This window comes from Eschrichtius robustus, chromosome 5, assembly GCF_028021215.1.
Source record: "Eschrichtius robustus isolate mEscRob2 chromosome 5, mEscRob2.pri, whole genome shotgun sequence".
Classification (NCBI taxonomy): Eukaryota; Metazoa; Chordata; class Mammalia; order Artiodactyla; family Eschrichtiidae; genus Eschrichtius; species Eschrichtius robustus.
Genome location: NC_090828.1, coordinates 9332139 through 9351074, shown reverse-complemented (window position 1 = coordinate 9351074; position 18936 = coordinate 9332139). Strand labels below are relative to the sequence as shown.

Here is an 18936-nt window from a genome sequence, read left to right as displayed (position 1 = left end):
GGCGTCTCTGCTCAACCTCTCTGTATATAATCAGATGCCAGTGGCTGCTCGTGGGGCGAGGTGTCTCCAGTGCCAATGTGTCCTAGCTCTGGTTCTATCCAGCTAGGATGGCCGTTGGCACGTGGCCCGAGGAGTCCAGTCTGGGAGGGCCTCACTGAGTGGTACTCCCTTTTCTAGATGGCTCCTGAGATGCAATGGACCCCTGAGACCAGGGAAAAGTATGTAAGACAATGGCTTCCTTGGATTTCATTATCTCAAGTGTCACTCCACAGTGGCAAAGTGAATAGTGTTTGTGCTTTTCTTTTTTTTTTTTTTAGAACAAGAGTAAGGGAGTTCAAATTTTATTTAATTAATTAATTAATTAATTAAAATTTTTGGCTGTGTTGGGTCTTCATTGCTGCGCCCGGGCTTTCCCTAGTTGTGGAGAGCAGGGGCTACTCTTCATTGTGGTGCGTGGGCTACTCTTCATTGTGGTGTGCGGGCTTCTCACTGTGGTGGCTTCTCTTCTTGCGGACCACTGGCTCTAGGCGCACAGGCTTCAGTAGTTGCAGCACGCGGGCGCAGTAGTTGAAGTACGCAGGCCCTAGAGCACACGGGCTTCAGTAGTTGTGGCGCACGGGCTCAGTTGCTCCTGGGCATGTGGGATTTTCCTGGACCAGGGCTCGAACCCGTGTCCTCTGCATTGGCAGGCAGATTCTTAACCACTGCACCACCAGGGAAGCCCGCAATTAGCACTATTAAAATGTTAAAAGATTGTTAGTTTTAAAATATTGACCATAGAACTGCAATTGTTTAAAGTTAGTATATTTAAGTCTCATACTAATGGCCTAAGAGGAAGAGTGCTTTCTGAAATATCTTCTCCTTTTTAAAATGATCAATAGGGAGGACAGAGCATGGATAAAGGATATTCTTGAAAGTAAGCCCAGAACAAATGGATCAGAAAGATTTAATGGAGCTGAAAACAGAACCAGATATGTATATTGAAAAGGCTCAGTGTGCCAGGCAATATCAATGGTAAGAATATTACACTGAGGGCAGAAGTTGAGACACAGATGTAGAGAATGGACATATGGACACCAAGGGGGGAAAACTGCGGTGAGGTGGGGATGGTGGTGTGCTGAATTGGGCGATTGGGATTGACATGTATATATACACTGATGTGTATAAAATTGATGCCTAATAAGAACCTGCAGTATAAAACAACAAACAAAACAGCTAATACTAAACTTTCATTGGGTTATTTGTATGGAAATATGTTAATATAAATGTTTCAGACATTACATGAAATTTCTAAAAATCTTATATTTGTATTTGTATGGAAATATGTATGGAAATATGTTAATATAAATGTTTCAGACATTACATGAAATTTCTAAAAATCTTATATTTGTATTTGTATGGAAATATGTATGGAAATATGTTAATATAAATGTTTCAGACATTACATGAAAGTTCTAAAAATCTTATATGTTCTGGTATAATGTTATAAGTAATAATCCTAGTTATTACTTTAAAATGTATATCTCAGAAATAACTAATTTTCTTGTCAACTGCATTATTATGAACTTTCGTCAAATCTTTAACCGTGGTCATTTTTAAGTCTTTTGTCATTTACAGACAGTTCTGGGTGTACTCTGATGATTTTGCAAATATGTTCCTATAAAAGGGTTTCATCTTCAAGAAATTCATGGAAAAGACTCTGACAAGTACAGGTTTCTGGTAACTGACTGTACTGCTGAACTGAATGAATAAGCATTTTCAGAACTCTAATGAAAAACTGATGAACTCATAAAAGTGCTAACAAAAGATCAAGATAAAAAAAAAATTAATTACATGGGACTGAGTGAACTGATGAGGATGAGTATAATTTTTGTGACTTTCTGTCTGAATTTAAAAAAAAAAAAAAAATCCCACAAAAAAAAGAATATTACACTGAATCCGATTCTGCCAAAAATAACTAAACACATAATTACAAAGATAAAGGGGGAATTTCATACATTTTCACACACTAGCAAAGAAACAGAATTCTGACTGAACTCAGACATTAGAGTTGTAGAACAAAATGCTCAAAGACAGTGGAACAAAGTCTAAATCAATTTTGAAGATGAGAAGTTGTGATAAAATATATATTGTAGTGCAATATATTGTTAGTTAATGAAAACAACAGAAGACATTCTGAGATATGCAAAGACTCAGAAAACACACCAAGCATGTACTCTTCTTTTAAAATTACTTAAAGATATACTTCAGTCAACAGAAAGATGGATCAAAAAAAGAAGTATGGAGATATCATGAAAAGAAAAGACCAGTGGGGAAACTTAAATAGTAAGAACAGAAAACATTAATATTGTTCTCATGAATATGGATTATCATAACACAAATTTTTAATATTTGCTTTTGAATTATGTTATATGATATTTGACATGATTATAATTTATATATATAAAAATAGCAAAATAATGACATATAAATAATTGAATAAAATTAAAATAATTAACAGAGTAAAAGACAGAAAACATTAATAATGATAATGAATATCCATATTATTATACAGTGGATAGACAGGAATTAGGGAGCTGGTGGGTATAAAAGTGACAAACACCTTGGCTTAAATATGTGGCACATTAAAATATTTTATTTTTGGCTATGACTTTTGAAGAATAAATTAAAAATAGATTTGGAAAACTTGCAGGTAAATAGAAGAATTACTGTTACAATGCTTTCCAGAAAAGAAGATGAAAACAAAGAAAATGTAGACAAAAAATATGAACATATTCAAAAGAGAAAGAATAAAATGATAGAAATAAGACCAACTATAAACAACAAATGCAGTAGATGACTTCTTAGAAAAATATAAAAGTGGAACTGATTCAAAAAGCAGTAGAGTGTTTTCCCTATGCTTTCCTCTAAGAGTTTTATAGTGTCTGGTCTTACATTTAGATCTTTAATCCATTTGGAGTTTATTTTTATGTATGGTGTTAGGGAGTGTTCTAATTTCATTCTTTTACATGTAGCTGTCCAGTTTTCCCAGCACCACTTATTGAAGAGGCTGTCTTTTCTCCATTGTATGTTCTTGCCTCCTTTGTCATAAATTAGGTGACTATACGTGCGTGGGTTTATCTCTGGGCATTTTATCCTGTACCATTGATCTATATTTCTGTTTTTGTGCCAGTACCATACTGTCTTAATTACTGTAGCTTTGTGGTATAGTTTGAAGTCGGGGAGCCTGATTCCTCCAACTTCGTTTTTCTTTCTTAAGATTGCTTTGGCTATTTGGGGTCTTTTGTGTTTCCATATGAATTGTAAAATTTTTTGTTCTAATTCTATGAAGAATGCCATTGGTAGTTTGATAGGGATTACACTGAATCTGTAGATTGCTTTGGGTAGTATAGTCATTTTCACAATATTGATTCTTCCAACCCAACAACATGGTATATTTCTCCATCTGTTTATGTCATCTTTGATTTCTTTCATCAGTGTTTTATAGTTTTCTTAGTACGAGTCTCTAGTCTCCTTAGGCAGGTTTATTCCTAGGTATTTTATTCTTTTTGTTGTGATGGTAAATGGATTGTTTCCTTAATTTCTGTTCTGAATTTTCGTTGTTGGTGTATAGGAATGCCAGAGATTTCTGTGCATTAATTTTGTATCCTGCAACCTTACCAAATTCATTGATTAGTTCTAGTAGTTTTCTGGTGGCATCTTTAGGATTTTCTATGTATTGTATCATGTCATCTGCAAAGAGTGACAGTTTTACTTCTTCTTTTCCAATTTGGATTCCTTTTATTTCTTTTTCTTCTCTGATTGCCATGGCTAGGACTTCCAAAACTATGTTGAATAAGAGTGGTGAGAGGGGACATCCTTGTCTTGTCCCTGATCTTAGTGGAAATGCTTTCAATTTTTCACCATTGAGTATGATGCTTGCTAACACTCTTTGACATAAACCACAGCAAGATCTTTTTTGACCCACCTCCTACAGTAACGGAAATAAAAACAAAAATAAACAAATGGGACTTAATTAAACTTAAAAGCTTTTGCACAGCAAAGGAAACCATAAACAAGACAAAAAGACAACCCTCAGAATGGGAGAAAATACTTGCAAATGAAACAACAAAGGATTACTCTCCAAAGTATACAAACAGCTCATGGAGCTCAATGTCAAAAAAACAAACAATCCAATTAAAAAAAGGGCAGGAGACCTAAATAGACATTTCACCAAGGAAGACATACAGATGGCCGAGAGGCACATGAAAAGATGCTTAACATCACTAATTATTAGAGAAATGCAAATCAAAACTGCAATGAGGTATCACCTCACACTGGTCAGAATGGCCATAATCAAAAAATCTACAAACAATAAATGCTGGAGAGGTGTGGTGAAAAGGGAACCCTCCTGCACTGTTGGTGGGAATGTAAATTGATACAACCACTATGGAAAACAGTATGGAGATTCCTTAACAAACTAAAAATAGAACTACCATACCACCCAGCAATCCCACTGCTGGGCATATACCCAGAGAAAACCATAATTCAAAAAGAGACATGTACCACAATGATTATTGCAGCAGTATTTACAATAGCCAGGACATGGAACCAACCAAAATGTCCATCGACAGATGAATGGATAAAGAAGATGTGGTACATATATACAATGGAATATTACTCAGCCATAAAAAGAAATGTAATTGAGTTATTTGTAGTGAGGTGGATGGAGTTAGAGTCTGTCATACAGAGTGAAGTAAGTCAGAAAGAGAAAAACAAATACCATATGCTAACGCATATATATGGAATCTGAAAAAAAAAAAAGGTACTGATGAACCTAGTTGCAGGGCAGGAATAAAGATGTAGACATAGAGAATGGACTTGAGGACATGGGGTGGGAGGGGGAAGCTGGGGCGAAGTGAGAGTAGCATCAACATATATACATTACCGAATGTAAAATAGTTAGCTAGTGGGAAGCAGCAGCATAGCACAGGGAGATCAGCTCGGTGCTTTGTGATGACCTAGAGGGGTGGGATAGGGAGGGTGCAAGGGAGATGGAAGAGGGAGGGGATATGGGGACATATGTATGCATATGGCTGATTCACTTTGGTGTACAACAGAAACAAACACACTATTGTGAAGCAATTATACTCCAATAAAGATCTATTTTTTAAAAAAAGCAGTAGAATATCTGAATAGTCTAATCACTATGGGAAGACAGAGAATGTGGTCAATATTATCTCCCCAAAGTACTCTAGGCTATATCATTTTAAGAGTTGGTTAACTTAAAATGCTGTAAACTATTTCAGAACATATAAAAAGGTATAAAGTTTCATGAGTTATTTTACCGAGCTAGGCTAACTCTAAATCTGACTATGGCAATATATGAAAACTTAAAGAACTATTTCATTTATAAATACAAATGCAAAATCCTGAAAAAATACTCTCTGCAATGGTATATTGAATATATAACAGAAACAAAAATAAATTCCACACAAATTTAGAATTCAGCTTAGTTTTGTTTTCATAGTGGTATGAGTATAGAAATTCTGAAACTATTATTGTTGTAGTTTAGATTTGAGCAAATGAGTAAACATATTATGGGAGAAGAGAGACACAGATATTGCCTGGAGGAAAATATGGGAGAAGCCTGTGGTGTTGGATGGGAATTAGAAGGATATAATATTCATAACTCACGGGATTATCAAGGAATGTTCTCTGTCCTGGGATTGGGGGACCTGGCAACATGCACCTCACTTGATTTCTGAATTGCTGTGGACCAGTGACTGCTATGTGCTACCCATTTCCCCTGTTTGAATGCAAGTGTCTACAGTGGTTATTCTGTATCATCATTATATTTGGAAAGTGGGGAAGACTAAGTTGTCCTTCAGTTCACAGGTCTTTGATTCCAGAGGAGGTGCACCTGAGGGGCCACATCCAATGAACCACATCTAAGGAAACTTATCTGATCTGAACCTGATTTAGATGCTGAGGTCCTGGACTTTGATCCAGTGCTGCAATGAGTGAGACTTCTTGGGGGGGGGCGGGTGGTGAGTGTCCTTTGCATGTGGGAAGGATGTGAATTGCTGTGGTCAGAGTGTGGGCTATGGCAGGGTGTTTCTGAAGACGGTGGCAACATTTCTTCCCAAGCAACATTCCCTTTGTAACGTGACTTTGACATTCATCTCATCAAGAGGTACAGCCTATTTCCCCTCCTTTTGAATTTGGCCCAGTGATTTGCTTAGACTGATGGTATGTGGCAGAAGTGACACTGTGCAAGCATGAAAGGGCTTAATCAATATGATGTGGAGCAAAGATAAGGCATCCACATGGAGGACTGCCTGAATTCCTGACCCACAGAATAGTGAGCCATAAAATGATTGTTCCTTGAAACCACTAAACTTTGGGGTCATTTGTTACACAGCAATAGGTAGCTAATACACTATCAAAGAGTGCTGGGGTCATTTCAGAACAACTCAGGAAGCAACTTGAAGAGACTCTCACTCACTGAAGATAAGCAATTTGAGCAGCAATAAAGATATTAACTGCAATGGTCTAGAGCATATTAAATATATTTAAATCCATGAGCTCAAGATACGTTAAAGGAAAAAACCTCCTTGCTTATCTTTAGAGGCTATTAGGGAAACAATTCATTAATTTGAACACTTTAAATAAAGATCCATCATTTATCTTGCATTTCCTATACAAACTGTATTTCAAACTAACCAAATATTATTGAAGGGAAGCTCTTTGCAGAGGAATTCTGACTAATAAATATAGAATGAATAACAGAATCTAAATATCATCATTTTGGGGACTTCCCTGGTGGTGCAGTGGTTAAGAATCCACCTGCCAGTGCAGGGGACATGGGTTCGATCCCCGGTCCAGGAAGATCCCACATGCCACGGAACAACTAAGTCCGTGTTCCACAACTAGTGAGCCTGCGCCCTAGAGCCTGCGAGCCACAGCTACTGAGCCCATGAGCCGCAACTACTAAAGCCCACGCACTCTAGGGGCTGCGTGCCGCAACTACTGAGCCCGCGCACCTAGATCCCATGCTCCGCAACAAGAGAAGCCACCGCAATGAGAAGCCCGCACACCGCAACGAAGAGTAACCCCCGCTCGCAGCAACTAGAGAAAACCCGTGCACAGCAGCGAAGACCCAACGCAGCCAAAAAAAATCATCATTTTGCAAACCTTAGTGAAATGTGCTTAGGCAATGAGCATCAGTGGCTGCTAAAATCATTAGGGGAAAGGGTGATGTATAACAGATGGGTCAGGCTGGTAACACCTGAACCTGCTGGATGATCTTAACATTACAAACGAATACACAGATCCCCCTGTGAAGTCTCTTTACTAAAAAGCCAAATCGAAATACCCCTCCACCCCTCGCCCACCCAAACCTGAATCTAAGCAAGCCTCTAGTTCTAACTTCTACTTTACAAAAAATGCCAGGGAGAAAAGAACATGCCACTAAGGGGATGTAGAAAAATCCAGAATATGAAAAATGTTATAGGACAAAGACCCCAGGTTATCCAAAGAGTAGACAGCAAGGAAAAAAGGCAGTGGGGAATTTACAGATTAAAAGAGACTTAAGAGATAGATTAGCCAAATTCAGTGTGTGGAAGCTGTTTGGATCCCAATTCAAACAACACTTGTAAAAAGATTTATGAGACAATGGGGAGAATATGAACTGTGATGGGGTATTTAATAGTATTAAGGAAATATTTAACTCTTTTGAGGTGCGAAATATAAAAAGAAACAATAAAAGGCGGTGGAGGGTGTGGCAATGCTCTGAAGGGTCTGGATTTGAGTCAAGAGGCAACCAATAACATTCCAGACTCGTTGGCAATCTAAGGATGGCCAGGGCCACATCATCTGGATCTTGAAGTTGGGATGCCTTAGTTCGTCCAGAACAGGATCAAGGAGGAATCTGGAAGCTGTTCTTATTGGCTTCATGAAAAGTAAGCACTTCTTTGAGGTTCTTTTCAAATTCTGCCTCTAAATCCAGTCCTACCTGACCAAAGTCGGAAGCCTGAAAGAGAAAAAAGCAAACACACAGAGGTCTAAGGACGAAGGATTAGGACCAGCAAATCGCTCATGCTTTTTCAGGAGCCCTGTCCTCCCTTTCCCAGATGCTGTGTTTCCCCAGCCGTCAGGCAGAATAGGTGGGAAGATGCTGCCTGCCGCTCAAATGTTCAAATGCATGAGACTCTGCCCGGTTGTTAACTTGGACCTGACAGGCGATCTGGACTGATGAGCCGATTTTGACCCCTGCAAAGCCCGAGTTTGGTGCAAAACAGAGAAAGATAAAGCTTTTCTTGAAAGCCCACTCTCTGAAGACAGGATGACCCTTCTGTTCTCCAAGGCTAAGACTGTGCCAGGCATCAAGGGCCTCCCTGGCTTGACTCTTTCCCCTCCAGCTCCATGGATGGATACCAGTTTACAGTCTGTGGCTCATGAACATGCCAGCTTGTGGCACGCAGGAGAGGAAGGAGGCTGGGTGGAGATGAGAATCTACCCTAGATCTGTCCCAAGAAATATCTGTATAAGTGAGAGTAAAAATCAGGGAAAACTCAATAAACTAAAGTTAAGAATGCCTTGGATTGCAAGGTAGCTCAACTCATTGACTCTCCCTTCTAACGAAGGATGGAGCCGACACCAGCTGAAGGCAAATCCGGATGTTCGAGTCCACTGGGAAATTCAAGAGTAAAATCCAAGCATGAGCATCCTGAATGTTTAATTTATTTCATTTAAATTAATTAATTCATTTATTTCTGTGTTTCTGAGGCATGAAGGACCATGTAAGCATAAACTGCCTTCCCCCTAGTTTGAACAAGGAGGCAGGATGAAATTGACTACTCGGTGGGAGTAGCGTATCTTTCTGAAACTGAGGATGGATTTCTTTTTTCAGGTACCGTTCACAAGGATCCTTCCCTGTCCTGCTTGCTGTTCTTTTTGACATCCTCCTCTCCACCTCTGGGATTTGGAGGCAGTTTCCTTCTACAATCCTTGTCTTTTTGAGCTCTCCCCGGGACAAGACTGGGTAAGATTCTTGCAAAGCTCTGCTGCGCCAGAAATGAGGGGAAAGTAGAAAGCATGTGAAACGGAGGCAGGAAATGCCCTTTACCTTGTAAAATGTTTTATGGTTGCGAAATATCAGGCGCATGTCCCGTAGAAACCAGGCCACTGTGTACACTTTCTCAGCCAGCCTTTCCTTAACCAGGTCCAACCACATGGCTTCCCTAAAGGGCTCACCATAATCTCGAATCTAGGGGCAAAGCCATCAAAGAGGTGATGTTAGCATAGCCACCATCGCTGAAATGGATCCAACACAAGCCTTTATGTCCAGGGTAATACTGATAATAACATCCGACATCTATGTGCCGGGCATTGTTCTAAGCTTTGCCACTATATTAACATAGGGTCTCCACAACAACCCTAAGAGATTGGTACTATAATTACCCCTGTTTTATTGATGAGAAACCAAGGGATGGAGAAGTTAAGTAACCTACCCGAGATTTCACAGCTAAAAACTGGTAGAGCTACACTGAACCCACAGTTCAAGTCTCCTGAGTCTGTACCCTCAACCCTATGCTCTCTCTAAGAAAGACATTCCCACGGAAGAGAAGGAGAAACTGAGATACAGGGCAGGAGAAGCAACTCGTCTGTGTCCCAGAGCTGGTATGCAATGGGGTGGAGTTTGAATCAGGCAGTGCCACTCCAGAGTCTGCAGCTAAACCTCTGCTCTCTGCAAACAGAGGTACCTGCAGGACGCACACTCCATGTTTCTAGAATGAGTCTAACATCAGAGAGATGCCCAGAGGATGAGAAACATCTAATAGGACTTACATTACATGGGGTCTCCGCAAAGAAAGAGCTTTGTGGATGACAGTAGGCTTTCAAGAGGAGAAACTCACATTTCTGTGAAGTGCGAAGAGGGATTTAAAGGGAAATGTTATTTGGAGAAAGTGAAGCCAAGCCTTTGCCCTGGTACCACAAACAGGAGCAGCCAAACACAAACAGACTTCCGACCCCGTTTGCCAATGCACCATGATGGGGGGGTGGGGGGTGGTTGAATTCTGTTTGTCCTCCATGTTTGGGCACTGAAGCTCCGTCCTCTGAAGTGAGACACTGCAGGCTTCCTTTGGGTGCCCTTCCCTGGACCCTTTGCCTCTTTGAGCGGAATGGGGTAGGCTTGGGGTTCCCATCCGACTCACCAACTGCTCCTCGGGCTGCATCTGCCTTGCCAGGACCCCAGATTGCCCGAGACACTGCTGGCTTCCAGAAGACTCCTTCATCCTGCAGAAAGTGCAACTCCACGGGCTCCTGAGGGGCCAGGCATAAGTGAGCGAGGGCAAGGTCCCTGGAAACAGTCACCGTTTTCCTTTCAGGAACGGCTGATGGGCGCAGCCGGGGATGAAGGGGACACCTCCCAGAATCTCCAAGACCCCCAAGGGGGGGATCTCCCATCAAGGCAGAGACACAGGGGTCCGTGTGGTGTCAGGTGGTGTCAGGGTGAGTGGTGGGCTCTCCTTCCCCCCCTCAGAGCTGCTGGGAGCACAGGGAGCCCTGCCCACCAGGCCCAAGTATTGGAAACTGGGTCTTAAACCCCTGGGGGACCCAGGCTCCATCAGCCTGTTGAGACCCTGGGGAAATGGGAGAAGCAGGCCACGTTTCCTGCCTTTTCTGAACACTCACAGAACACAGACAACTGGTGTTTTTCGTCCCTTACCCTCCTTGGACAGGAGTCTGGGTTACGAAACTAGGAAAGGCCATCTCCCAGAGGCAGTGGCAGTCAGGGTGGCTCAGACACGGACTCAGACACTGATACCAGAGGGAACACAGGCTGCTGCCCCACTGGGCTGCGCGGGGTCACACCGAGCCCAGGATGCTCACAGGTCCTGCTCTTCCACCTGGAGATGCGCGACCAGAGGCGGAGCCTGGGCGAAGTGTACGCGCACGAGGCGGGGCTGCGTCTCACTAACCTCTCAGTCTCCGCAGGTGGGATGTGACAGTCCTCATGAAAGGCCCTTGGACAAGTGTCACAGCAGAGCAGCGGCCCCCCTCTACAGCATACCTCACATTCCCTGGAGTTTTCCTGCTAGAAAGGGAGATAATGCGGGCACCGCTGGGACCAGAAAGAACCGCGGACACTGACACTGCGGGAACCTGGAACACGGCGGAGTTCGTGTCCCACTAGACGCTTCGGCCTGACCCAGCGGGGCGCGCACTGGGAACGCCCGCAGACGGAGGATGAGCCCGGCCTTGCAATCGCGGAAGAGCAGGCGGCAAGAATTGCCACACCGCCGCGTGAACCACAGATTGTCAGAGCTGGAAGGGGCCGGAAGGTCATTTAAGTCCTTACTACACCAAGCGTGGTCTGAGGACCAGCGATTGTCTGGGAGCTGGTTAGGCTCGCAGACCTACTGAATTGAAATTCGCCTTTTAACAGGATCCCGGGGCGAGTTTGTAAGTACACGAAATTGGAGAAAACACAGCTTTGGGCAACTGTCTCATCTGACAAGCCTTGGAAAGGAGGAATGCTTTTTCTCTGCAGTCAAAGTAAATTAGTACCTGAGTTAGGTTGGCCCCAAGGCTGCCCGTGCCTGGGTCAGAGCTGTTCTCATCCGCTGTGCGCCGTGCCAGGCAAACGTGTTGGCAACTCAGAGAACAGTCTCTGATGTTATGCTGACACACAGAAAGAAAGATATACAAAGACAGAGAGTTGCTGTGTAAATGTGTTGTTTGGGGGGCCTGAGGAACCATAGGGGTCTTTCTCATGGCCTTAAAATGTAGTAAATTCTACAAGTGATTTATGTGAGGAACACGGTCTTTACGGCTGGACAAATATTCACAGGCAGGAACCCCGGTTCCGCTCCCAGCCCCACAAGACAGACAGTGTTGGGCTCCACGCACCCAAGGGAACATTTTTTCTGCACTAAAGGTGGGAGTCAGGAAGAAGGGTCCTTCTGCCTTTGCCCGACTGTGATACTGTCCCCCCCAGATGGATGGAAGGTGGTCAGGAAATAGACCATCAGGAGCTGGAGCAAAGGCTCGAAGGGCCTGGGAATCACTTACACCCAAGGAGAGAAACCCTGCCACTACCCTCAACCGTCCATAATACAAATATGAGGACCTGGGCAAGGGCCTAAGGGATGGACATGTTTTGTCCATTTGCAAAACTAGCCACTCAGCCAGAGTGAAAAATCTTCTTGATCCGGGACTCTGTTCATCTCTCTTAACTGGGGGGGCTTCCTGCTCAACCCCTCCACTTACTAGGCCCCAGGGCCTCATAAGGAGGACTCCCCGACCCTGAATGTCAGGGAATCTTTCTGGCCTTCCCATCCTGAACTTGTCAGTCTGCCTTTCTCTGTTCTTGGGGTTGACACTCTACGGCCATTCTTGCCTCTGACTGGACACCTGGCCTGCCCTGGTCCAGAGTACAGATGCCAGTTCCCAGAGAGCCCAGGCCGGCCCACTCCTCCTGGCTGAGATCCCGGTTGGGTCCAGAGCCTTGAGCACCATTGCCACTTCTCACCCCACCACCCTTGCCATACTCTGGAGTGAAAGTTTCCAGCACACATGATATGATAAAGAAATGGTAGAGAAAGGACATACAACCCCACAGTCACATTCTGTAATAAAGAGTTTGACTCCGGCTTTCATGTTTGACTGTTGATGGCCTCAAGCCCAACTTCCCCTCTTGGCACATCTGGGCAAGGTGATGGGAAAGCTCGTGATCTCCCTCCCTCGACCACAGTGAGACGTTCAAGCCAGACAGACCCCGCCCCGGCAAGGGGGTCCTCACCTTGCCCCACCATAATAAAACGTTGGGCTACACCCTCTCTTAGCTCAAGCCATTTTCAGATCAGCTTGGGTGGCCTACCTTGCCTCTTCCCAGAAAGACTCTGTATGTGGGTAATAAATCTTTCATTCTCTCTTGGTACATGTGTTGCATCATTTGTTTCACTATCTGAACCCACTTGGGTTAGCAAGCAGGAGTCTGGGTGACCACCCCCCGCCCCCAGGGGTCTTTCTCCTCTTGCTATGGATTGCTAACTGGCTCTGCTCCCTGCTGGCTTACGCTTTGAGCTGTGTGGCTGGCTGCCGCGCCACGGCACTGAGGTTGCGGGCATCCGCCATGAGGCACCATTCACTCTTTCCAAGTTTAAGAACAGGCCAAATTGGGCAGTTAAATGGAGAAAAAGTAGAGATCATCACTCTTGCTCTAAATATATAGATCTTGTATTGTAAGTTTCTATCCTCGAAGGCCTTGTTTTAATCTATACTGAGTTCTATCAACTATTTTAACAGAGAGGAAGGTCCATGGGCTCCATTTTATAAAGCTGATTGTGTCAAAGATTTAATTTTATTTTACTTTATTATTTGTTGGGTCAGAGCATCCATGCCCACTACAGGATATTTTCGGGCAATGAGTGTTATGACCTTGGGGCATTTAGGTAAGGCAACAGTTTTGATGGTTAAGGTAAGGTATACCAGTTTGTCCTCTGTTATATGTTTGGTGAATCCCCTAGGAGGGTAGCGGGTACCTTGTTTAAATTTAGTGGGATACAGTTACTCACAAAGGAGCCCCACCCATTAAGGTCCCTATACCCAATATTATTGCAATTACTGATGCCATCCACTTAGCAAGTGGTAAATGCTTTACTGTCACAGATTTGGCTAATATGTTCTGTTCTGTGCTTATTTCAATAGCATCTCAGCTGCAGCTGGCCTCCACCTTTGCAGGGATACAACACGCCTTTACCTGGCTACCATGGGGTACCTCTACAGCTTTGCCATCACACACAGTCTCTGCAGGCAAAATTGTGACTGCATCCGACTTCCCCCAGGAGCACAGGTATGACACAACACTGATGACATCCTTCTCCTTTGACATACTCATTCAGAATATACAACTACTCAGAAAGGAACTCAGGGAAAGGGAAGGGTCATCACCCCACACGCAGTACGAGGCCCTACCAGCTCAGCAAATTGCTGGGCTTTGTTTGGTCAGTTGAGGGCTGCTCTATTCCCGACACTGTCAAGAAACAATAATTGACCCTCTGAATACTCAATCGCACAACAACTGCCCAACATTTTTACCCCTTTTGAGTTCTGAAGGTAACATAGTCCTCATTCACAGATTTTGCTTGCACCCATTTAAGCTGTTATTTGCAAATCAGCCCATTTTGAATGGGGACTCCTCAATAAAAGGCTCTAGAATTTGTCCAAAGAAACCCCCGAGAAAACAAAAGCAAAAACTATCAGTCCCACACTACATGCCATTAGGGTAGCAACTTTTGGCTGCGTACGGGGCCCTTCTGGAAGTAGAGGCTCTCACGGGCCCTGAGCTGCCCATTTTGCCTTTTGGGTCAAGGGAGCAGCACCCTGCAGGGCAGCCACAAAACACATGTTTAGGGGCTTCCCTGGTGGCGCAGTGGTTGAGAATCTGCCTGCCAATGCAGGGGACACGGGTTCGAGCCCTGGTCTGGGAAGATCCCACATGCCGCGGAGCAACTGGGCCCGTGAGCCACAACTACTGAGCCTGCGCGTCTGGAGCCTGTGCTCCACAACAAGAGAGGCCACGATGGTGAGAGGCCCGCGCACCGCGATGAAGAGCGGCCCCCGCTCGCCGCAACTAGAGAGAGCCCTCGCGCAGAAACGCAGACCCAACACAGCCAAAAATAAATAAATAAAATTAAAAAGAAAAAAAACAAAACAAAAAACCCCACATGTTTATAGTATTAGCATCAGATCTCTTGCTGGTACACATAAACAGAGCTAGACACCAGTGGAGACTGGGTATACTGCAGAGCGACAGTGACATGTTGGAAAACGTTGCTGGGGGAAAGGCCTGCACTGGTCCATTCATGATCAGAACTAAACTTTGTTTTCTTTATCTCAGTGTGGCTCCTGATGGGGGGACTGAATGGGCAGGTCAAGTGTGCCCCTGGCTATCATTTGCTGACTTGTAGCATTATGAGTAAGAAGGAACTATAATATTGGGGCCATTAATGATCTGGATTTTAAATATCTTTATTTTGTTTCTGGTTACAAAAGGAATTAATGATCAAAATAAAAATTCCACCTGTACATAAATATATAATATGGAAGTCAAATGTACCCTGTAATCCCAGCCCAGAATAACTGATTCTTTCAGATATTTATTTAGTCATAGCCTTACATATTCACATAAGCAAAATTGGGCTCCTTTACATGTTCTTTCCAGTTTAAGCTTCCTGAAGCTTTCTTGACCTTAAAACCCTTGGGTGGTTTTCCACTGACTGAAGGATGGGTCTATACCTGCAAACCATCCATTTTTAAAAAGTATTATTCTGTTGATGTATCAGTTTATTTTACAATACTGATGGACATCTGTATTCTTCCCCATTTTTTGCCATTACAAGGAGCCTCCCTAAACATATCAAGATATTTCAAATCAGCATGGAAAAGATGGTTTATACAATAAACAGCTTTGGGGGACCAGTGCCTTATAAACTTTGAATGAATCCAGCCAAGTGTCAGGCTAACCTCCAGGGCAAGATGGGAGAGGCACCACTGCCTCTGCTGGAGGTTCATATCTAACGGGAAGCTCATGAATGGGACTCGGGGCTGGAAGTTGTATTTACGGAAGTAAAGACAGCTGGGGAGGAGCAGCGGGTACGGCCAATGGATGACTGCCATTTTCACCTGGAGGGAGGCTGTGCAGAGAGAAAGCTCAGTTCAAACACATTATTCCATTCTGGTGCTACCAGTAATGAGCATGTTGGATTGAGGAATACTTGGAGTTCAATCAACGATGATCTTCTTATTCTTTCTTATACCGTTCTTGTCTATTTCAATACCGTATCTACTTTTCAATCTAGGGCACTCTATTTCTGACGTCTTTTGTTGGTAATCATCCAAATATACAGATCTTTTCCTAAAACACATGCTTTTGTCCTAATCTTTATTTTAAAGAGTTATTTGCTTCCCCATCTTAAAATTAACTCTGAAAATAATGGTGGCACATACATGTACCAGTGTGCTAAAGCAGTTGTCATGAAGATGCAGTGCTGAAATGGGAAGGTGACTTGAGGCTGGGAAAGTCGAGAACTCCCAGGCAAGCCTTGGGACACAGAAAGTCGGCAACATGACGACTGAGAATGTGGTAGAGATTCACCTGCTATTTACCTCTCTCTTGAGCCTTCTTCTTGGAGGACAGAGCAAAAGTCCTTTCTGAAAGAGAGGATGGGTCAATGAATGGGGTTGTTCTGGAGGTTCTTCTCTAGTAAATATCCAAGTTTCCACTTCCTAATGAAACAAGACAGGTGTCTCTGTCTTCATCTAGTTTCCTTCCAGCCCATCCCCTCTGATACGACCATGCTAAGCTTCTTGCATCCCTCCTTGCATTTAAAGTTCACCACCATTAGCACCAATCTATGTTCCTAAATTTCTCACCCACAATGTTTCTCTATGATCGTTTAGCTCTTTCTCAATCATGCTGTGGAATCCTAATGGGAATTTCTTCACCCTTCTGTTATTGAAATTCCACTCATCCTTCAAGGAATTAAACTCATCACCTATGTGTCCCTTGTTATTACAATACCTCCAGCAGCTGTTCTAGGGTCTTTCCTCTGCAAAGCACACTCCGCTTCCAGTTCTTTGATTGTTTGCGTTTTCCTTCAATTTCAAATTCTCTTGGTGTGAACCAAAGTCCCTTCTCGTTCTGAATACACTTCTCTGAGGAGCCTGTAAGGTAAAGACAGCCCATTCCTGGATCCACTTCCATCCTCTGTGAATTCACCCTAAACCTCCAACCCCCTACTTGTGATTCTCCACCTTTCTGGGTCCAGAGACTTCCTGTGAGGTGGCAGCAGTAGCAGGGGAGTCTGATTCCTCCTCTCTCAGGTTGAAGGAAGCCCTAAAACCTGCCCGACTGGTGAAGGATTGGGACAGAATTTGCCTTTTATGTGGCAAGGACAGGTGTCACAGTGTCCATGGATGACTTCCATGTGGGAGGGGAGTGGCCTGGTCATCAGATGTACCATGACATTGAAAAGGTTAAAAATTCCTTCTTAAAAAGCACTGCTTTTTCTGCAGCCTAGCTTGCAGGATCCATGTCCTGAACAACGACACACGTGGATATTTTCTTCCCTTCTAGTGATTCCTTCATCTAGGGTTTCCAAAGAGCAGAAGATCTAGGAACTCACCTTGTTTCATTTTCTCCTTATATAAAATCCCCTTTGCCTCACCACAGGTCACAGGAAGTTTAGGAGAGTGAAAATCCAGAGCTTCATCTTTGGGTTTTCCTGAAAGTAGAAAAGAACAGATTAGCGTTCCTCAGTCTTCATTCTGTCTCCCTCATGAATTTTCCATGAATTCTAATAATAGTAGTAATGACAATAATAACATGAACGGCAGTAGGGACCATCCTCTGGTTAATTTACAGGAAGTCTTCCGTTTTGAGTAGCAGATTAGATATGTGAACAGAGGGGTCTCTAATAAACAAAACTACCCCCGCCAACACTACATCAAATAAAATAATTTAATAAAACATACTGTGCTTCTTCAGTGAATGTGTTTAAATTCACAAACTCATTGACTATCACCTGAAGTTCCTTTATTCCATAAGCATCCTGTTTATCCCTCTGTGCTGATGGGAGTTGCCTACGCAAAATATTTCTTTGCATTCATGTAGCTGGAGAAAATTTCTCCGTCTATGATTTTATTGCCTGATTCAAACCAAGATGGGGGTGAGTGAGGCAGTTAGCGCCGAAGGGATAGTGTTAGTCTTCATCGTTTGCTGTCCCTTTTCATTTGATTGTTCCCCTGCTTCTTCCTCTATGAGTAAAAGAAAACCCTGGAGAGCACTAGACTAGTTTGCACATTGCCTATGGAGCGATTTGGCAACTCACAGCCCCTGAGTAGGGATCTGGGGTTCTGATTTAGGAGAAGGAATTGTAAAAGGGTTAACATAAACATCAGCAATTCCTGCTTCCCCTCCCCCCAGCCTCGTTGTGGGTGAATTCATTAGAGACAGACCGCAGGAGCTGCTTCTTGGGGACGAGGGGAAAGGGCTCTCCACGGCTGATGTGCAGTTATTCAGGATGTTGCATCTGCAATGAGGCTAGGAGAATATCTAGTCCAACTTTCTCCCTGGCCTCAAACACTTACTGAAAGATCCAAAGGAAAATGTATGAAAAAGCAAGATCATCGCTGGAAAAAAAAACCAACAGAGCAGCATCAGTGGCAAAGAAATCATTAGTTACTTTGGAAAGATACGAACTAGCTAGAGTCAGATGAGACAGGAGAAATGAGGGGATGGTTGCTTCCAACAGAACCCAGAGGATGCCCAGTCTTAGGGGAGAAGGGACTGTAGCAAGGTAGGTAGGAATGAGGGGGTGGGAAGACCTTTGTTCCAACAGCTGGCCGGTGCTCTTGCATGGAGTGGCCACCTGCAACACTGGTCCCCAGAGTCTGCTCACTAAATATGACCCAGTGGATGAGAGCATGACACTGGGAGCCAGACTGGGTGGGCTTGTAATCCTGGCTCTGCAATTTACTAGCAAGTTTACATAAGTGTGCGCTGACGTCATCAAAGCTGAGTGGGGCATTTGCACTACAGGTTCCTAGCTTGGGTGACAAGGCAGAATCACAGGTAACTTTGAGCCACTGTGACAAATCCTGAGAGGGATTAGTATGGCAACAGGGACCTTCCATAGTTGTCTGTGTCACCAAATTATCTTCCCTAACTCCATACGGTAAGTACAGGTGCAGTGAACACAGACATCCCGGACATGCCCACAAGCAGATGCGGTAGCAGTGGGAGGCTTTGGGAGCTCTGGGAAGCAAGCCAGCATGCAGAGTCGTGGGCACAGGCAGTGCCCCCTTCTTTACCTGGTCCAGGCAGCTCACCGAGTCAGGAGGGACCTTGTGTCCCAAGTACTTCCGAAGCCACCACTCCGCCCC

The 18936-nt window shown here is 43.8% G+C and overlaps 1 protein-coding gene across 5 annotated transcripts in view; it reads right to left on the bottom strand.

Annotated features, from left to right (window-relative positions):
- Window positions 1–7681: 7681 nt before the first annotated feature.
- Window positions 7682–18936, bottom strand: part of SP110 (SP110 nuclear body protein) — a 42858-nt gene continuing 31603 nt past the window's right edge. Inside the window, exons 13-21 of one of the 5 annotated variants that reach the window (XM_068544268.1) lie at window positions 17178–17276; window positions 16574–16716; window positions 16159–16203; window positions 11557–11670; window positions 10968–11083; window positions 10200–10308; window positions 9832–9903; window positions 9110–9250; window positions 7682–8014 (exon numbers count right to left, since the gene is read on the bottom strand). In XM_068544268.1, coding sequence (XP_068400369.1) covers window positions 7901–8014; window positions 9110–9250; window positions 9832–9903; window positions 10200–10308; window positions 10968–11083; window positions 11557–11670; window positions 16159–16203; window positions 16574–16716; window positions 17178–17276 — 953 coding nt within the window. In that variant the 3' untranslated portion in view covers window positions 7682–7900. The remainder of the gene's footprint in view (window positions 8015–9109; window positions 9251–9831; window positions 9904–10199; window positions 10309–10967; window positions 11084–11556; window positions 11671–16158; window positions 16204–16573; window positions 16717–17177; window positions 17277–18936) is intronic. The other 4 variants (XM_068544271.1, XM_068544267.1, XM_068544269.1 and 1 more) reach the window with 4 other exon arrangements.